The 20,865-nt window shown below is 44.9% G+C and overlaps 1 protein-coding gene across 1 annotated transcript in view; it reads right to left on the bottom strand.

Moving 5' to 3' along the window:
- The window catches only part of RTTN (rotatin), a 423,025-nt gene that overhangs the window by 118,797 nt on the left and 283,363 nt on the right, over positions 1-20,865 (bottom strand). The window contains exon 34 of the mRNA XM_082257758.1: positions 15,072-15,258. Within this exon, the coding sequence (XP_082113884.1) occupies positions 15,072-15,258 (187 nt within the window). The remainder of the gene's footprint in view (positions 1-15,071; positions 15,259-20,865) is intronic.

The following is a 20,865-nucleotide window of genomic DNA, read 5'->3' as shown; positions in this document are numbered from 1 at the left end:
AAGGTAAGGTTATAAAAAATATCCAAATCTTTGGATGAGCACCATCAAATCTATCATAACCAAATGAAAAGAACATGGCACAACAGCAAACCTGCCAAGAGACCGCCGCCAACCAAAACTCACGGAGTGAGCAAGGAAGGCATTAATTAGAGAGGCAGCACAGAGACTTAAGGTAACCCCTGGAGGAGCTGCAGAGTTCCACAGCAGAGACTGGAGAATCTGTACATAGGAGGACAATAAGTCGTACGCTCCATAGGAGTTGGGCTTTATGGCAGAGTGGCAAGAAGAAAGCCATTACTTTCAGCAAAAAAACAAAATGGCACGTTCTGAGTTTGCGAAAAGGCATATGGGAGACTCCCAAAATATATGGTGCTCTGGTCTGATAAGACAAAAATTGAACATTTCGGCCATCAAAGAAAGCTCTATGTCTGTCGCAAACCCAACACATCACATCACCCAAAGAACACCATCCCCACAGTGAAACATGGTGGTGGCAGCATCATGCTGTGGGGATGTTTTTCAGCAGCCGGGACTGGGAAACTGGTCAGTGTTGAGGGAAAGGTGGATGGTGCTAAATACAGGGATATTCTTGAGCAAAACTTGTACCACTCTGTGTGTGATTTGAGGCTAGGATGGAGGTTCACCTTCCAGCAGGACAATGACCCCAAACACACTGCTAAAGCAACACTTGAGTAGTTTAAGGGGAAACATGTAAATGTGTTGGAATGGCCTAGTCAAAGCCCAGACCTCAAACCAATAGAAAATCTGTGGTCAGACTTAAAGATTGCTGTTCACAAGCGCAAAAGATCCAACTTGAAGGAGCTGGAGCAGTTTTAAAAGGAGGAATGGGCAAAAATCCCAGTGGTAAGATGTGGCAAGCTCATAGAGACTTATCCAAAGTGACTTGGAGCTGTGATTGCTGCAAAAGGTGGCTCTACAAAGTATTGACTTTAGGGGGTGAATAGTTATGCACATTGACTTTTTCTGTTATTTTGTCCCATTTGCTGTTTGCTTCACAATAAAAAAAAAAAACATCTTCAAAGTTGTGGGCATGTTATGTAAATTAAATTATGCAAATCCTCAAACAATCCATGTTAATTCCAGGTTGTGAGGCAAAAAAACACCAAAAATGCCAAGGGAGGTGAATACTTTTGCAAGGCACTGTAAAAGCAAAAAAAAGGAAAATGATATTAAAATTGAAATGCAGAAGATTTCTGAATGACTGGTCTAAAACAATCATGTGGGGAGTGAAGTCAGACTTTCTGATTTATATGTGTGCTCAGTTTCATAGAACGTGGTAGTCATTAGGCGAGTTCGACTGTCAGGTGAATAGCATTTATAGAAGGTGAGGTCAACAAGCAAAGCCACCATTTTTTTTTTTTAATGTTAACTGTAAAACACATTGGGATTGATTTACTAAAACTGGAGAGTGCAAAATTTGGTGCAGCTGTGCATAGAAACCTATCAGCTTCCAGGTCTTGCACTCTCCAGTTTTAGTAAATCAATCCCACAGTGACTTCTAAATGCTACGTACAGGTCCGAGGGTTCTGCTATGGTCCGTTATACAGCAACTGCCCTTGGCTTATTGCTGTAGATCGAGCTCCAACACTGAACTCTGCATACATATGAATACTGAATTCATTTGGGGGAGTTTAATGGCTGTGTTCAGTTGCATGTAGACAAAACTGGAAAGCAGCCCAGAAGCTTCAGATAATGAACCTCACTTCTGCTGCCCTAGAGATATAAGAGCAACTATATTATAATTAGGGTTGATATACAACTTGGATCGAAGGGAACATTTGTCCTAAAGTTTCTCTCAATTTTATGCTATACATTGGTCAATGTGCAATAAATCCACCTTGACCTGAATACAAACTAAACAGCGGGAAATCATTAATTTTCAGGAAGCACATCCTATAATCTTGAAACCGACAAAATAGGCTGATATTTTTTCATGTTTTTTAATCTTGAAAGATGTAATTAGAAATGGTGAGTGCACTGGGCCATGAATGTGTTGTTGCATAAGTGGGGATAAACAATTTAAGTTCATTAACTTTGCGTCAGACTCTTTGGAGTAAAGGTTAAAGTTCGAGATCACCATAAGACTCACGGGAGCTTCCCCTGACCTAACCTTCATGGAAATATACTCTACATCACCTCCATCATTACAAAACAATTGTATCAGATACAGAGCCTCCTCATATGTACACTGGACACAATTTACTAACTCTACTAGACTCCTCTCCTCCTGGCAGCAACATTCTGACGCTTGAAAATGAGTATAACGTGTTTAGACGCATCAGGTGCTTGGGCGTAAATCCATTTCACTGGCCAGAATAAGTCATTATCATCAAGCGATATACGCGCCTAATGTCAACGCGCGTTTACATGAGTCAAGCATTTTTTTTCTGACAAAGCATCGCCGCTCCCGGACGCACTTGCTGCATTTTTTTTTTCTGCCTCTAAAACGCCCGGCCTTTAAACACCTATGTGTACAAGGACATATAGGCTAACATGCAGGGGCATTTAGAGGCAGGAAAAAGAAAAACCAGACACCCCTCAGAGCAGCAGAAAATACATCCAATGTGCATGAGACCTTAGAGTTTACACTACTCTTAGAAAGACCCAATCACCAGCTTAAGAAATTGCTGGTAAAAGTACAGAATTATCAAGTACATTAAATGCTTACATGCAGTGTTTTTCCTCTCTATACATGATTTTGTTATTTACTTGCAATGTGCCTTTGAACTTGATAGAAAAGGTGACTACTTCAGGGATAGTTAGTTTTCTTAGTACAGCCCCCTCTCCTCCTCTGGAAATGTCTAATTACCCTCTGTACTGATCCAGCTCCTCTATATTTCACCTCTTGCTCCTAACCTTTACTTTAGCTGCTGGAGAAGAGAGGGTGGATACTATAAAGAACCACTGGAGTGCAGTTCCAAGTCTAGTGGGGCACATGCAAAATGGTGGTGCTCAGCAGAAGTCTCATGGCTTTTGACTGTTAACACAAGGGGGCTTTTACAGGTAAATAACATGGAAAAAATACATGAATATAAAATCTATGAGGAGATTTTTTTGTTAGCAATGGTTTGGGACAGACTTCCGTTATGTATTTGATGTTTTAAGGGTACTATGAAGCAGACACAGCATATGCTATGAAGTCAGACAGTAAATAGGTCAGTAAGAACCAGACTGGAGGGGGCATGTAAATGAAAACTCTTAGATAATAAAAAAAACTCTTAATAATCTAGCACAGATAAATCATTCAACGGTTAACCCTGTGCACTTACAATAGTAAAAAAAAATAGGATTTTTGACTTACCGAAAAATCTACTTCTCTGATGTTCATTGACGGACACAGCTCCTGATCTTCTTAACTATTGGGTTTTACTGCCCCGTACAGGAGTAAGATACTAGGCAGAAAAAAAGTCTGGCTACTTCTATGGAATGTTGCAGGGGGTAGACTCCCTCTTTCTGCTATAGGTACTCAGTTTTGTTACATGCAGTGTCATAAGAATTACAACTCCACAGATGGGTGGGTGCTGTGTCCGTCAATGAACATCAGAGAAATGGATTTTACAGTAAGTCAAAAATACCATTTTCTCTTTCATTCATTGATGGCCACAGCTCCGTCTTAACTATTGGGATGTCCCAAAGCAGTGTTAAACATGAGGGGTGGGAATGGCGAAAAAAATTCCCAAGGCCAACAATAGCCAACCAGGTAAACAGGAGCTCAACCAAAACAATTGGAGCTCACCTGAAAAGAAAAAACATTACACCCTCAAAGAGGACCAGATCCTCTAAACAGCAGCCTGCAAAAAAAACCTTGCGACCAAAGGAAGCATCCACAGATGCCAACATATCCACTTAAAGCGGTAGTATACTCTGCTATATGACTTTTACCTACAGATAAGCCTATAATAAGGCTTACCTGTAGCTACAATTAATATCTCATTTCCTAAACCTGCACGGTTTAGGAGATAATAAACCTGCATTCAGCCGCTGACGTCTGGGGAGCATGCGCTCTGAAGGTCCAGCGAGTTTCCGAAAAGTGAAACTCCTGCGCGCATGCGCGGGAGTGACGTCATCGCGGCTCTGGCTACTCACAGCGCCGGAGCCGCCGAACCAGGAAGAGACGCATGTCAGCTCCCTCAGCGTTGTCCAGACGACCGTGCCGGGCTTCGTTCTAAGGTATTTCATAATAAGCTAGTATGCATCACATTATGCCTTTGTCCTGCAGGGTTTTTTTTTTTTTATGTGTATACAACCGCTTTAACAGAACTTTGTGAAAGTGTACACTGGTGACCTGGAGGCCGCCTTGCAAACCTGCATCACTGATGCCTAATGATGATAAGCCCAGGAGGCACTGAGCACCCGAGTAGAATACGCCTTAACAGGGAAAGGAGGAACCTGACCGTGGATGGAATAGACCTGAACCACAGTCTGTCTAATCCATCTGGAAATGGTCGCAGAGGAAACAGACAACCCTTTCCGAGGCCCTCCCGTGAGCACAAATAGGGAGTCTGACTTCCTAAAAGACTCCGTAGCTGCCAGGTAAACCCTAATTGCCCGGTCCACATCCAAGGCATGCAAAGCAATTTCCTTCGGATGTGTTGGCCTGGGACACAGGGAATGCAACAAAATGTTCATTCAAATGAAAATCAGAGACAACCTGAGGAAGGAACAACGGTTAAGGACGAAAAACCACCTTATCTCTGTGAACAACCAAGTAAGGTGAATGACAGAATAACGCTGCCAATTCCGACACCCTGCGCACAGAGGTGAGAGCCACCAAAAAGGTCACATTTTGGGACAGTGTAAGCAGGGGAATCTCTGAAGTTTCTCAAAAGGAGGCTTCTGGAAGACTGAGAGCACCAATTTGAGGTCCTAAAGTGGAAACAGAGACCACACTGGAGGGGTCAAGTGCCTAACTCCCTGAAGAAAAGTACGTACCAGGGAGTATGTGGCCAAGGGCTGTTGAAAGAAGACCGCTAAAGCCAATAGCTGACCCTTGATAGTACTCAATGCCAGTTTCTGCTCAACCCCCCTGTTGAATGAAGCTCAAGATCCGAGCCACCGAAAAAAAGCGAGGATGAACCTCAATAGACTCACACCACGCAATGTACGCCTTCCACTTATGATGGTAGCTCTTCCTAGAAGTAGATTTCCTAACTTTTAACAGCGTTGGAATCACTAAGACAAAACCTCTATCCATCAACACCTGGTGTTCAACAGCCAAGCCATCAAAGCCAGCGACTGTAAAGAGGATGGAATATTGGTCCTTGGGACAGCAGAACCTCCCTGAGAAGAAGCTTCCAAGGAACACCTGTGACAGCAGCACCAGATCGGCGTACCAAGCCCAGCAAAGCCAGTTCAGGGCCACTAATATGATCTGAATCCCTTCTGCCTCGATCCTGCACAGAAGTCTTGGCAGAAGCCTGAGAGCAGGGAAAGCGTAAATTAGACAATACTGACCCCACGGGGCCACCAGCGCATCTGTGGTGTCCACCAGAGGATTCCGTGACTGAGCCACAAAGCTCTGCACCTTTCTTTTGAGCCGAGATGCCAACAAATCTACCCTGGGTACCCCCACTGGAGACACAACTGATAAAACACCTCCTGATGAAAAGACCACTCCCCTTGGTCCAACACCTGCTGAAAAAGGTAATTTGCCAGCCAGTTTTTCACCCCTGGAATGTGTACAGCGAAGGGGGCTGGAACAAACAGTTCTGCCCACCTTAGAATGCCGGCTATCTCCAGAGCCGCCAGGACATTTCTCGTGCCCCCCCCATGATTGACATAAGCCACGGCCGTGGCATTGTCCGATTGAATGCGCACTGGACATCCCTGAAGACAACCCATCCAATGTTCCAGGCACAGTCTGATCGCTCGGAGTTCAAAGACATTGATCGGTAGTCTGGATTCTTCCAGTGTCCAGATTCCCTGAGCAGAATTTTTGTTGAGGACACCTCCCCAGCCACACAGGCTGGCACCATGGTGAACACTATCCAATACAAGGGGAGGAAGGATTTGCCCAGCCGAATCACCAGAGAATTTAGCCACCATATCAGGGACTCTTTTGTTCCCCAGCTCAGCCGGTCGGATTGTCCAGAGACTACAGAATCTTGTCCTATTTGGTCAGAATCTCCCTTAAAGAGACCTCGTATGTAACTGAGCAAATTGAACAGCCTCAAAAAGGTAGCCACCATCAGGCCCAGCACCTGCATGCAAGTCTGCAGGGATGACCATCTGCTGGACAGCAGAAGATGAATTGCAGCCTGCAGTTTCTGGAGTTCGTCCAAAGGAAGGAGCACTCTGGCAAAAGCCAAGTCCAGAGTCAGACCCAGATAGTCCAGCTTTGTGGACGGAACCAGTGCAGACTTCTAAAAAATTCAGAATCCAGCCAAACTCCCTCAAAGTTCGTATGGTGATTTCCAGATTTTCCACCAGAGCAGTAGGAGAGTCCGCTCGCAGAAGGAGGTCATCCAAATAGCCCAGTACCGTGCTCCCCCATTGGCGTAACAATTCTAGCACCGGGGCCAATACTTTTGTGAAGACCCAGGGAGCAGAGACGAGAAGGGTAACGCCACAAACTGATAATGCTCCTCTCTCCCACGGCAAAGCGGAGGAAGCGCTGGTGACGGACACATATTGGAATGTGAAGGTAAGCATCCTTGAAGTCGATGGAGGCAAGAAAATCCGCCTGATGCAGGGAAGCCACCACCATGCGAATGGACTCCATTCTGAACTTCTGCACCCGCACAAAGCAGTTCAACGCCTTGAGGTCCAGAATTGGATGCACCTTGCCTTCCTTCCTGGGTACTGTAAACAGATTTGAGTAAAAACCCCTGAAAATGTTCCAAAGTAGGAAGTGGGATAATCACCCTTTGAAGTAAAAGGTCTTGCACTGCCCCAAAAAGAGCCTGTAAGCGGACCTGGAAAAGACGAATGTTGGAAGGAAGAACCTTACTGGAGGATAAAAATGAAAATTGATCTTGTAGCCAGACCGTATGACCTCGTGGACCCAATTGTCTTGTACCAGGGAAGTCCACAGGTCCTGGGACCAGCGAAGACGTCCCTTTACCCCATATACAGGTAAGGGCGTACCTTCCTGCTGAAGGGTCCATGTCCACGGGTCTGGAGAAGCATGCTCTTGACTTGCCAGACCAAGTTTGCTTGGATCCTCCAGAGAAGGCCCGAAGGGCTTTGGCGAAAAAACGTCTTAGTAGCCTGCGGAAGACCTTTAACAATGTCATTCAGGGTAGCACCAAACAGGCGATCTCCTTGAAAGGGAAGATCAGTCAGGCCTTTTTAGAAGTCTGGTCTGCAGACCAGCATTTGAGCCAAAAGACACACCAAAGGACCATTGCCGAAACAGAAAGCCTAGCCACCAGGGGAGCCGCATCCAAAAAGGCATCACAGATCAACTGCAGCCCCTGGACCAGCTGTCCTGCACGCTCAGCAAAGGCAGGGGGAGCTACTTCCCCTCCAGGTCAAGGTGCAAAAGCTTAGCCCTTTGAGTTAGAGCCTGCGACACCAGGGCAATGGTGAATATCGGCCAGTGCCGAGGCCAGGGACTCTTCAACTGGAATCATGGGTGTCTTGTTTAATCTGGAAACCAGAGGGTCCACCACCAGTCCACTTCTGAAGAAGGGACTCCTCATAAGGGCATCGCTTAGGGACCCAAAGGGAACGCTTTGGTTATCCCCAATCTTTGTCAAAATAGGAGAGGAAAGGGAACTCCTTTGCCTCTCTGGATGGCTTGTGAGTGCCAGAGGGAACCTGCGCCTTCGTCGGAGCTGCAGCTGTGTCTTCCAACTTTAAGTCTCAAACACAGATCCAACCAGTGCATCCCCAATCGCCTTTTCATGCGCGGTTTCAAAGTGGAGGAATCCTCCTCACTATCTGAGGATTCAGGGTGCTGGGTCTGCAGGGTGACCCACATCCACAGCGGCTGAATCAGGATCTGATGAGAAAGACACCATCGCCCACAAGCCACCTCCACCCGGAACACAAAGGACTCCAGGACTGCCGTCAGTGCATCGATGGATGGACGGGACCCGGAGGGCCCCACAACCACAGGGAAGGGTTTAGGAGGGGAGATGTGCTCAAAAGACTCCATGAGTCACCAGGGGGACCCCACAAAAAAAGTGTAAAATCGGATTTTTGTAAGATCTTACCGTAAAATCCTTTTCTCTTAAGCTCATTGACAGACGTAGTCTTCTTGATTCACAAGAACTGGGTTATGCTGCCCTCTACAGGAGTAGGACTAGGCAGAAAGAAAAAACGTTCTGGCTCCACCCTAGGGGCAGTCCCAGAGGGTATATCCTCTTCCTGTCTGCTACAGAGAATCAGTTCTGTCCCAAAGCAGCAACAGAGAATTTAACCCAACCCAACTCAATGATAGAGGGGCGGGTACTACGTCTGTCAATGAGCTTAAGAGAAAAGGATTTTACGGTAAGATCTTACAAAAATCCGATTTTCTCTGTCGCTCATTGACAGACGTAGTCTTCTTGATTCACAAGAACTGGGACATCCAGAAGCAGTGCCACAAATGAGGGGTGGGATTGACCGAAATCAAAATCCAAACTAGAAGGCCCAACCGGAGCCAACCAGAAGTATCAAAGGACTCATCGAGTAAACAGATGAGACCTACCCCACAAATCCTCGAGGTAGACCAACAGTCTCCTCAAACAGTGGCCTGCAGGAACCTTGCGGCCAGAAGAGGCATCTGACGATGCCATCACATAAACCTTATACAATATTGTAAAGGTATGAACCGACGACTAAACAGTCGCCTTGAAAACCTGAACCACTGACGCCTGATGGCGGAGGGTCCAGGAAACTCTAAGCGCCCGAGTAGAATGCGCCTTAACAGGGAACGGGGGATCCCGACCCTTAGATAAAATAAGCCTATACCACCGTCTGTCTGATCCATCTAAAGATGGTCGCAGCAGAACAGGCAACCCCTTCTTAGGGCCATCCGTGATCACAAACTGTGAATCCGTCTTACAAATTGAATCCGTAGTATTTAAATATATCCTGATCGCCCGAACTACATCCTAGGAATGCCATGCAAATTCTCGAGGATGATTGGGCTAAGGACATAGGAAGGACAATACACTGTCCTCATTCAATGAAACTTTGAAACCACCTTAGGAAGGAAGGATGGATTCGGATGAAGAACAACCTTATCCCTATGAACCACCAGATCTGGGGAACAACAGGATAATGCAGCCAGTTCTGACACCCTGCGTGCAGAAGTGATAGCCACCAAGAAGACCACCTTCTGGGATAAAGTAAGCAAGGGAATCTCCCTGATATTTTCAAAGGGAGGTGTCTGAAGAACCGACAGCACCAAATTAAGATCCCAGGATGGTAACGGCGCGTGCACTGGCGGAGCCAGGTGTCGCACCCCCTGGATGAAATTCCGCACCAAGGAATGAGTAGACAAAGGCTTCTGAAAGAAGATAGCAAATGCTGAAACCAGACCCTTGATAACACTCAAGGCCAGCTTCTGCTCAACTCCCTGTTGCAGAAAAGCCAATATTCGGGCTACCGAATAAAGATGTAGATGGAACCCAAGGGATTCACACCACACAATATAAGACTTCCATGTACGATGATAATCTTTCTGGAAGTCGCTTTCCTTGTTTTAACTAGAGTAGGAATAACTGAAGCTGACAATCCCTTGTCCTTCAGCACCTGGGTCTCAATAACCAGGCCGTTTAAAACCAGCGATCGTAAAGCAGGATGGAAGATCGGTCCCTGAGACAGTAGATCCTCCCTGAGAGGAAGTCTCCACGGGACGTCCGCCACCAGTCTGACCAAGTCGGCGTATCAAGCTCGACGAGGCCAGTCCGGAGCTGCCAGGATTACTGGAATTCCTTCCTCCTCTATCCTGCGAAGAAGTCTTGGCAGTAACCCAAGAGGAGGGAAGGCATACATTAGCTGGTATTGCCCCCACGGGGTGACCAGTGCGTCTGCGGTCTCTGCTAGAGGATCGCGGGAGCGAGCCACGAATCTCTGTACTTTTCTGTTGAATCGTGATGCCAACAGATCCACATCCGGGGTGCCCCACCGTAGGCACAACTGGTGGAAAACTTCTGGATGGAGGAACCATTCCCCCTGATCCGGAGTCTGACGGCTGAGATAATCTGCCTGCCAATTTTCCACCCCCGGAATGAACACCGCAGAGATAGCTGGAACAAATCGTTCCACCCAGCGAAGAATGCAAGCCACTTCTTTGGCCGCTCGGACACTCTTGGTGCCCCCCTGGTGATTGACATAAGCCACGGCCGTGGCGTTGTCCAACTGGATCCGAACTGGGCTGCCCTGGAGCTGCTCGGTCCAGTGAATCAGACAAAGTCTGATCGCTCTCAGTTCCAATACATTTATCGGTAACCTGGATTCTTCCGGGGACCAAAGTCCCTGAACGGATAACTGACCGAGAATTCCTCCCCATCCGGATAGGCTGGCATCCGTGGTCACTATCGTCCAATATATTGGCAGAAATGACTTTCCCTGGCTGAGCATCGGAGACCGAAGCCACCAGACCAGAGACTCTGGTCTGTTTGCTCAATTGGATCCGATAGTCCAGGGACTCCGGATTCCGATTCCATCTGAGAAGAATCTCTTGCTGAAGAATTCGGGTATGGGACTGGGCAAATGGGACTGCTTCGAAGGAAGCCACCATCAACCCCAGAACCCTCATGCAAGTCCGAAGGGAAGACCAGCTGTTGGATAGTAACAAAAGGACTGCTGATTGAATCTTTCGGAGTTTCCCTACCGGAAGGAAAACTCTTGTCCTGACTGTGTCTAGAATTAGACCCAGATATTCGAGCCTCTGGGTGGGAACCAGAAATGACTTTTGCTGGTTCACCAGCCACCCGAATTCCTGTAAAGAAATTATAGTAATTTCTATGTTTTGTAGCAGGGTCTGAGGAGACTCTGCATGAAGCAGGAGATCGTCTAGGTAACCTAGAATCGATATGCCTCTTTGGCGCAGTAGTGCCAACATTGGGGCCAACACCTTCGTGAAGACCCGAGGAGCCGTGGCGAAACCGAAAGGTAACGCCACAAACTGATAGTGGTTCTCTTCTACGGAAAAGCGTAGAAACCGCTGATATCCTGCGAAAAATGGGAATGTGAAGATATGGCGTCCTTGATGTCTATGGACGCTAGGACATCCCCTGGATGCAGGAAGGCTGCTACTGTGCGAATGGATTCCATCTTGAATTTCCTTATGTCGAGAAAGGAATTGAGTGCCCTTAAGTCCAGAATTGGACGCACTTTGCCCTCTTTCCTGGGTATTGTAAATAGGTTTGAATAAAACCCTTGAAAACGTTCTGTCCAAGGAACGTGGACTACCACTCCTTGTTGTAGTAAATCCGTGACTGCTCTCCGCAGATCTTCTAAACGATCTGGGGATAGTCGGATATTGGAAGGGAAGAATCGCGCCGGTGGGAGAGATCGAAACTCGATCTTGTACCCTGACCTTATGACTTCGCAAACCCACTTGTCCGGGATTCTGGAAAGCCATGGATCCGGGAACCGGCGAAGACGTCCCCCCACCCCAATTATGGGTGGGGGCGCACCTTCAGGCTTTGGACGATTTATCTTCAGGTCTGGAGGGGGCGGGCTTTTGCTTGCCCGACCAACGTCCCCTGAAGCCTCCTGAAGGAGCTTCGGAGGACTTAATTTTTTCACCCGCGGGACGAAAAAACTTTTTTGTGAGCAGAGAAAGAAGGCCCTCGTCTTTGACGAGTTCCTTTACCCTTAACATCTTGCGGTAAAAAGGTGCTCTTTCCACCCGTGAGATCCTTAATGATCTCATCTAAGTTGGCTCCAAATAGACGCTCTCCTAAAAAGGGGATATTAGCTAATGCTTTTTTGGAACCTTGGTCGGCTAACCAACCTTTTAGCCACAGTGTACGCCTGAGAACCACTGCTGAAACTGATGCTCGCGCCAATAATGGAGTGGCGTCTAACGCCGCATCACACACAAACTGTAACCCCTGTATCATTTGTTCCAACAAATCTGATACCGCCTGAGGGACCTCTTCTAAGTCCCGGCGTAACCACTTGGTCCATTCAGTTACAGTCTGCGAAACCAGACCAATAGCAATTATTGGTCTGAAAGCTGATCCAATCAAGGAAAACAAGGTGCGAGACATAGCTTCTATCTTGCGATCCACTGGATCTTTAAAAGACGGAGCGTCTTCTAAAGGAATAACCGTGGCTTTATTCAATCTAGCAATTGGTGAATCCACCACAGGTGGTTCTGTCCATTTCTTAATGAGGGTTTCCTCAACGGATAACGCCAGTTAATGCGTTTAGAAATAGCAGAGGTGCGTTTTGGCAGACTCCATTCCTCTTTGATTGGATTGCCAAAAACATTTGGGCAATGGAAAAACCTTCGCCATTTTCATGCGTTTTTTAGTCCCAAAAGGGATTTCAGTTTCAGCTATTTCCGACGGAATACCCTGTAATCTTAAGGTTTCTTGAACAGATACAATGAGTGCGTTTACCAACGCTTCCTCTCGGGCTATGGCTGATGCCGAAACATCCTCCTCACTGTCTGAAGAGACAGTACCCGAGACACCAATCCCAGATGAAGTACCTGCAACTGCAGAAATAGGCTCAGAATCTGAATCCGAAGTTTCAGATAATAAGGGGTTAGGCGGGGGTCGCTTTCTTGCGCCCTGTCAATGACAAGCCACTTCCACCCGGGACACAAAAGTTTCCATAATAGCTGACAATGATTCAACCATCAGTGGGGTGCTGGAGGATCCTGCAGACACCTCGAGGGGATCCGGTGGAGATACATGAGTGGCAGGGTCCATGTTAATTCAGGACACCTCTGCCAGAAAAAACAAAAAACTTTCTTTTTTTTTTTTTTTTTTATGTGTCTCCCCCTAGCGCAATAGCGCCCCTCAGAGTACCTGCTTCTCGATCCCCACAGAGAGAGAGAGGGACCCCCAAGGCTCACCACCCGATGCAGAGAAGTTTCCAACCAACTGCAGTCAGCGTCTGTCTTTTACAGACTGGAAAGAGCTGTGTTCGTTTTCCCGGGTAGAAGGACGTGGCTCCGCCCCCTGTGTACGCCTTCCGGCGTTCCCAGCTCTCCACGAGGTAGCTGGGCTCATCAAACATGGCCGCCCCCATACAGGAGACAATAGACTCCAAAAACAGAACTGATTCTCTGTAGCAGACAGGAAGCGGATATACCCTCTGGGACTGCCCCTAGGGTGGAGCCAGAACGTTTTTTCTTTCTGCCTAGTCCTACTCCTGTAGAGGGCAGCATAACCCAGTTCTTGTGAATCAAGAAGACTACGTCTGTCAATGAGCGACAGAGAAAACACTGCTAAGGGACAACTTCCACAACTCTGGCAGCACCACCCAGTTGCCAGTCACAAAGCAACAATCGATCCTCAGCAGAGAGGAAGAGGACCCCACCAGACTCACCAGGCACCACAGCCAACCAGGAGAATCTGCATTGCAAGAGCGGCGATCAGGAAACGAAAGAATCCAGGAGTCAGCACCAGGGGATAAGGAGGGGCTCCCATCTCTGAAAACGCCACCCAGAAGGCTCCACAGACATGGCTGAGCTGTTTTCTTTGGCAGATCACCGCAAAATGGCTGCTGGACTACACAAACACAGCCTCCATGCATTTCAGCACAAGGCTACAACAAACTGGCATCCCCGCACGGCACCAAGAGGGACCAAGGAGTAATCCCTAGGCCTCAAGGACAGGCCCAGGCAGGACAGAGGGCCCTGGAAGGAGTCCCCTCCCCCCCAGGTACAGCCCCTGCACAGCCGATCGTCCGGTTGCCAGAGGCAAACCCCCCCTCATAACGCCCTGTCCCCACACCAGGAGGTGGACCAGACCACCCACACGGCCCCAGCATAAGTGGGGGTAGGATGGGGGGACAGATGAAGGGGGGTGCCTGACGGGAAGGAGGGGAACCCGGGGGTCCGACCGTTTTAATGGAGGGGCCCACGTCCACCCCAAAACCCTTCAGGGGAAGAGGGGGGCTACTCACCATACCAGGAACCATGTGGGCACCACTCCAGACAGAACCCCTCACCATTGAAATGGGGGGGCTGTGGGCCAGGAGTAACGTTGCAACTCAGGCCGAGACCTGGCCGTATGCGACCTCGCGAGGAGTTTAACTCGCAGGCCAGCCCCAGTCTGGTGGGGCTATGTCGCAGCTGCACTAGTGCAGAGCTGAGGTCTGCGTGCACTCGTTAGCCAGTCTGGGGGTGACCACTGAATCTAGATTATCCATCGTTCAGTCCAGCATTTAATTGTAGATCTCACAGGAAAAAAAGTCTATCTAGAAAGAAAAAAATTGCCAGGACCAGAGATCCCAGCAAGGAACTAGGTCCTTACTCCTGACTAGGCAGAAAAAAACCTAAAGTACCTATAGCAGAGAGAGGGAGTATACCTCCTGGGAATGCCCAAAGGGCTAGCCAGACTTTTGTTTTCTGCCTAGTGTCCTATTCCTTTAGGGAGCAGTATAACCCAATGGTTAAGAAGATCAGGAGCTGTGTCCGTCAATGAACGAAAGAGAAATTAACATTTATAATCAACTTTGACTAGAAGAATTCTAGGGACGTACACACTTTTGAAACTGTGCTGGTTTATAAGGGCTTGTCCAGTAAGGTGTTTGCCACCTTGTGGATTTACTTACAATTTACACTCTTACAGAGGACTAGAAGTAAAGCACTCTGATAATAGATGCAGCTTCAGTGCCCACCCAGCCCTCCGCTGACCATTCAGAGAATACTTTGTGTTCCGCGATTGGACAGGAAGAGCGGAGGGGTGGGCAAAGCAGCTGCACAACTTCTGTGGAAGAGACTTGAAGGTCCAGTGTTGAAGCATAGGAATTATAGTGATAACTATACTCCTGGTTCTCTGTAAAAGTCTAAATTGAAAATTAAAGAGAAGTCTATGAGATGGCATACACCTTGTTGGACTTATAAGCCAGTATATTTTGCATACATTTCTGGAGCTATTCTTTAAATGAAATGAAATTTAAAAAAAAAAAAAAATTGTTTTACTTACAATTCAGACTCAGTTCGTGTGCTGACTTATATGTAGAATTACTGAATTCAAATGTGTGTTGTTCCAGATAGCAGTTTTTAGTCATGTTGCTGACATGTTCATAGAAATGATAATGTTGCAAGAGAGCCTCGAGTGCAGCTTTTCCAGTTAATGGCAATCCTGTCTCCTCGTCATGTATGTTTGGGCCCTGGAATAACAAAATCAGAGTCCTATAATGTACATACAGAAAGTTTTGTTAATATAATATTGCCACTTTGATTTAGGAAATGTATGCCGATTTCTTTCTTTTTTTATACCAGGAGAACAAAGTACAAAGTTCATCCATCTATTTGTAATGAGTGTCAGTGGAATTGATGAGCATGTAAGAGATCAACGACCCTTTGCTTTGGCTCAGGTTGGGTTGTACTCTTGGGTAACAAGGGCTAAGCACAACTCTGTATTGAAAACATGCTCTTAAAGGCTAATCAAAACTGTTGAAGCAAAAGAACATCATCCTAACAGGCAATGTAAACCAATACTTTGCTTTTCAATAAAATATACTAGAGGAATTAAAAATGAACATAATTTACATTTATAAGGGAGAGTACCAAACACTTAATTTACTTATTTTTACACAGAACCACTTCCAAAAATTATTTGCCATTTACGTAATCTTTATATAGGGTAAAACAGACCATGTCTTTGGGTAAAACAGACATAGTCATCAAAATTAAAATAACACAATACAAATAAAAATCTGCAATATAAAATTTAGATACACCTGCCCAAACCTACACACATTTCCTACCTTACCTACATTTCTACTGGCCCATTGTGACTCACCAAGCACAATAGGAATGAGTAGGATGCAGGATCAAGTTAGATGTGCAGAAGCTTTGCCTTTCATAAAAGTCCAGCATTTAGCCTAGAATGTAAAAGCATTACAGTTTACTGCAGCATAATCGGGTATCTCTAGGGTAAAGAGTAGGGACTGGTTAGGACTCCTATCAGGTTTTGTTTTCTGCCTGTGTTCCTTTAAGGAATATCTGCCTTTACTTCCCGTCCCAATAATAAATAAGGTAGTAACAGGTCTCTATAAAGCTATGGAATCTCCCCTTTTAAAGTGGTCGTAAAGGCTAAAGATGTTTCACCCTAATGCGTTTTCTGCATTAAGGTAAAAAAAACCTTTTAGGTGCCACCCCCCTGCACCTCCCAAATACTCACATGCTCCAATCCTGATTCATCGCTTTGCCCGAAAGGATCAGCGCTTCTCTCTTCCTTCTCACTTGACTCAGCGAGAGCAGCAGGAGCCATTGGCTTCCTATACCCACAGTTGATCCAGAGGAAGGTGAAAAACCACAGCAAAGCATAATCCAATTTTCTCCAGCAGGGGTAAAAAATCCCTTCCTGATCCCCCGAGAGGCAATCAGATATTCCCTGGATCAACTTTACCTATAAATGTTAGTACCCAGTTATATTGTGTACATTTAGGAAAGAATCAATGCCTTTTTAAAAGCAATCTACTGAACTAACCAGAACCACCTCTGGAGGGAGTCTATTCCACATTTTCACAGCTCTTACTGTGAAGAAACATTTCTGTATTTAGAGATGAAATCTCTTTTCCTCTATGTATAGAGTGCCCCCTTGTCCTTTGTTATGACCTTAACGTGAATAACTCAACACCAAGTTCACTATATGGACCCCTTATGTATTTGTACATGTTGATCAAATCCCCCAATTGCTAATTCTCAAGAGAGAATAAATTCAGTCACTCCAATCTAACCTCAAAGCTGAGCTCCTCCATGCCTCTTATCAGTTTGGTTGCCCTTCTCTGCACTCTCTCCAGTTCCCCGATATCCTTTTTGGGAACTGGCACCCAAAACGTAACTGCATATTCCAGATGGCCTTACGAGTACTTTCCCTCCCCTTTTGTTGCTTTGACAACTAAAAAAGTTTGGATGAGCCATGACTTTCTTTACTGAAAACAATGGTCACGAGGACCAAAAGGAGGGTGAAATATTTCATATTCTGGGAAAAAAAACAACCAAAAAAAAATACAAAAAAATAAACCTTTTTCGCTTTTACATATTTTGACAATGCTCTATAAAGTTTAATCCAAGGCAAGTTTTTATTTATTTTTTTATTCCTAAAAGATTAGCAAAAGCTACACCCTTGGTCAGATTTTTACTACAGTCTCTAACTCTGTTGGGGAGATTCTTCCTTATATTCTGTGTTTGTGAAAAGTTTTCCCAATGCTTCCTTCCCCAGTCGCAATTTTGTCTACGTTTTGGAAGGCATCACACTTTAGATAGAACAAGAACAGCAGTGAATAAACAGGATGACAAATTATCCCAAACATATCGAAATGCTCCTCACCATCTTGAGTCAGGTGGATTCTAGCTAATTGGCTCTGTTATTGGCCAGATAACATTCTGATTGATTCTAATCCACATTTTAATATGTTGCTTAGTAACCTCTTGTTTAATAATTATGAGACTTCTATGAAGAGAGAGTGCCAGAAAGATGAATACGCATTTATTGTTTACCATAAAAGCCTAAAAGGTACAATCTCTAGCCTACAGGCAGACATATACCAGAGTCACAAGCAACACACAATTCTGTGATAATCAAGCAGCAAGAATAGATGCTTACCTACATCTGAATTTAGTTTTTTAGATTCACTGTCTGGTAGTAAATTGATATAAGATCTTGGCCAAAAAAAATGCGCCAAAGGCCGGTCTACAAGGGATTTAGTTTATCACTACACTAGCCATAGCAGACTATGTGATCTGAGCAAATCACATAGTTGTGTAAAGGGAATTTTCTGGCTCTGTGGTTCCCTCAATTGCCACCTCAACTCTCACCATACTAGTTGAGAACCCATTCCAATCCTAGTTGAGAAGAGCCAAGACAACAAAGCAGCACAAAAAAAAAAAAAATCCACTTTCTCTGGCATTGCATTGTAGCAAATCAATTATTCCATTTCAACAGACATGCCAAGTACATTGGACAGGGCTATTGACGGATTGCCCAGCTGTTGGATGCTGGAGATTGACCTGCTGTTGAGAATCATCAGAGAAAATTTTTTTTTTTTTGCTGCTTATATTGAATATTTTAATTTCATCATATAAGGTTATATTAGGGTTTCTAGACACTTGTATTTCCTCATTCTAGCCCTGGTTCTCACCAGTGCAGTTTTGAAATAGCACTACTTCAGCGCAATTTCAAAGCCCCAGAACAGTGCATTTTGATGTGCCATTTCATTGCGGCTTGTAACTTCATTTAATAGAAGCAAATGCAAGTCGCAATGAAATCGCAAGAAAGTAGTGCAATGACCGTTTACAAAGTCGCTGCAACTCGAGTCGTAACAATTTGAGTGGTTACATTGCTGGCAACTTGTCATGCAATTTTGAACTGTCAAATCACATAACAAATTGCACTGGTGTGAACCAGGACTTATGGATTAAACTATCTTGCATGCTATAACCGTAAAAAAAAAAAAATCCATTACAAAAGTAAATGGGCTGAAGCCATAGCAACATCTTACTAAAGCCATACAAACTTTAATCCATTTATGGGCAGGCTGGTTGTACAGGAGATCAACCGTTGTACAACCAGCCAGTTGGACAATTTACGTACGACCAGTACCACTGGCTGTAGCTGGTAGCGCTGATCAGTGTAAAGTATTCTGATGGTGGGGAAGTCACCCAGCTGGCAGAACACAAAAGCTGAGTGGGAGCAAATCCCCCATCCACCCAGAATGTGTAGATCAAGGACAGGGGAGAATCGGGTCATTTTTTTTCACTCAACACGCAGGTTGAACAAAAAAAATAAAATAAAAAATGACTAATGTATGGGCTGCCAGAACTACACTAGACTTTGGGATGCAAGATAAAATGCTCACATTATAACTAATAGGTTTACTTATTAATTAGTAGCATTATCAGTTTTATTTTCCTGTGTGTGTAGCAGTGGAAAAGAAAACTCTGATATATGACCGTTATGAAACCGTACACAGTGCCAATATAATGCAATTTTCTACACTGGAAAATAGCCAAAGCACGACCTCGAAAGCAAACTATTTTAGAATATGGTAATAAAATACTGTAATATTGTTCCATGTCTAATTTCCAGCTCATACTGTAGCTGTTTAGTATACTAGAAATATCAACACATTCAGATAAAATAATGTATCAGTACAAAAAAAAAAAAAATGTGATGAAGATTTAACATTTGTCCACTGTATAGCATTTTAAAAAGTGTCCCTGTCTGCCAAATATGAAGATGTATCTGCATTTGATTTCCTGCGTCTACATGTATCTTCGCAAAAACAGTGTTTATTGATTTATCCAAAACAAGTATCTTTAAAGTGATTGCAAACCTCTAAAATGAAAAATGACTAATGCATATCCTTCTATAGTGTAGACTAGGCTCAATCCAAAGCACATTAGTGTGGGTCCTATCTGATCTCTCCTCCCTCTGGTATCTGCATGAGTCGCCTCTGACAGTCAATGCAGACACCACAGAATTACTCTGCAGGTTTGAGACTGTGTAGAAGGGTGTGTGTCCATTCCCACCACTCAGGTCTCAGATTTAACTACATGTTCTACGCTGTGCGGTGTGTGACATCAGATCCCTGCCCCATGCCTTCTGAAGCATAGATAAACGCCTTTAACTGTGTGTTTTAGGAGGCTGTAGAGAAGAGAAAGCTGCAGATAGACAGGCACAACTTATGTAGGAGGATTTGTTTCATATCTGTGTATCATCGGAGGACAGTAACTTTAATGGGATTATCTAAGGGTTTACAAGCACTTTAAGGAGGTTCTCACTTCTACTTTTTATTTTATTAGTGTAATGTAAAGGGTGCCCTTTCACTCACTCACAGTAACTTTTCGGTTCACTAACTACAATCCAGTTTGTGGAGGCCAGCCTGGTCATCAAAGAACAAAAAAGCCTGACCATAACCAAGTCCCCCTTGAAAAATATACATGCTAACTATAGTGTGTGTGTGTGTGTGTGTGTGTGTGCCAAAAATCAAATGGAACATGGGAAGAAAACAACCAGAGTGCATGTCAGCTTCATGTGCAATTTTCTTGTGATGTCATACAGGCGAAAGGCCATCTTCATTGGTTGAATCAAACGGCAGAAAGCAATGTTGAAATAAATTAGCATAGTAAACTCAAAGCTATAACTCTCTTGGCACAAACCAACTTTTTTTTTGGTTTCTACTTTCAATTGGAAAATAATTATAATATGTGACAGCTATAACAGCATTAGTATTCATAGATATGGCTGCCACCCACTAACCCTTACGCTTACTAAACAAAAATATAGCCACTCTGCAGCCACTATAGAAAAGATAAAAAGCTATAATGGACACACACTTCCACTAAGCAAGTGCATCCAAAAGGATTGTCCTAGCTACCATCTCTTACTGAAAAGTACAAGCAGACCTTCATTGCAGCTTAGGGTTAGCATACCATGGGACAACAGTGACATGACATGTAACAAAATCCAAGCATCACTTAGGATTATTAGGCAATGCAAAGGACAACTTAGGGCCACAAAAGTGCTTCCTTGACAGACTAATGGAGGATGCCATTACTGAACTCTCCTTTAAGGATGCTTGTTCCCTGTCTGTCATTCTGACACTGACTTCAAGGAAGTCAATGAATAGAACAAGTATAGAAATACGTTTTGACATTATTCTTGCACTTATTAACAGAATGATTATGGGACTCAATAAACATACTAAAGTCAGAAGCAGCCAGGCATCTAGCATTGTTCATAAACCCATGCCACAAATAATTCCCTG

This window comes from Pelophylax lessonae (assembly GCF_965119305.1).
Source record: "Pelophylax lessonae genome assembly, chromosome: 5".
Lineage (NCBI taxonomy): Eukaryota > Metazoa > Chordata > Amphibia > Anura > Ranidae > Pelophylax > Pelophylax lessonae.
Note: the sequence above shows the minus strand (reverse complement) of the source record. Positions and strands in the feature narration are given on the sequence as shown.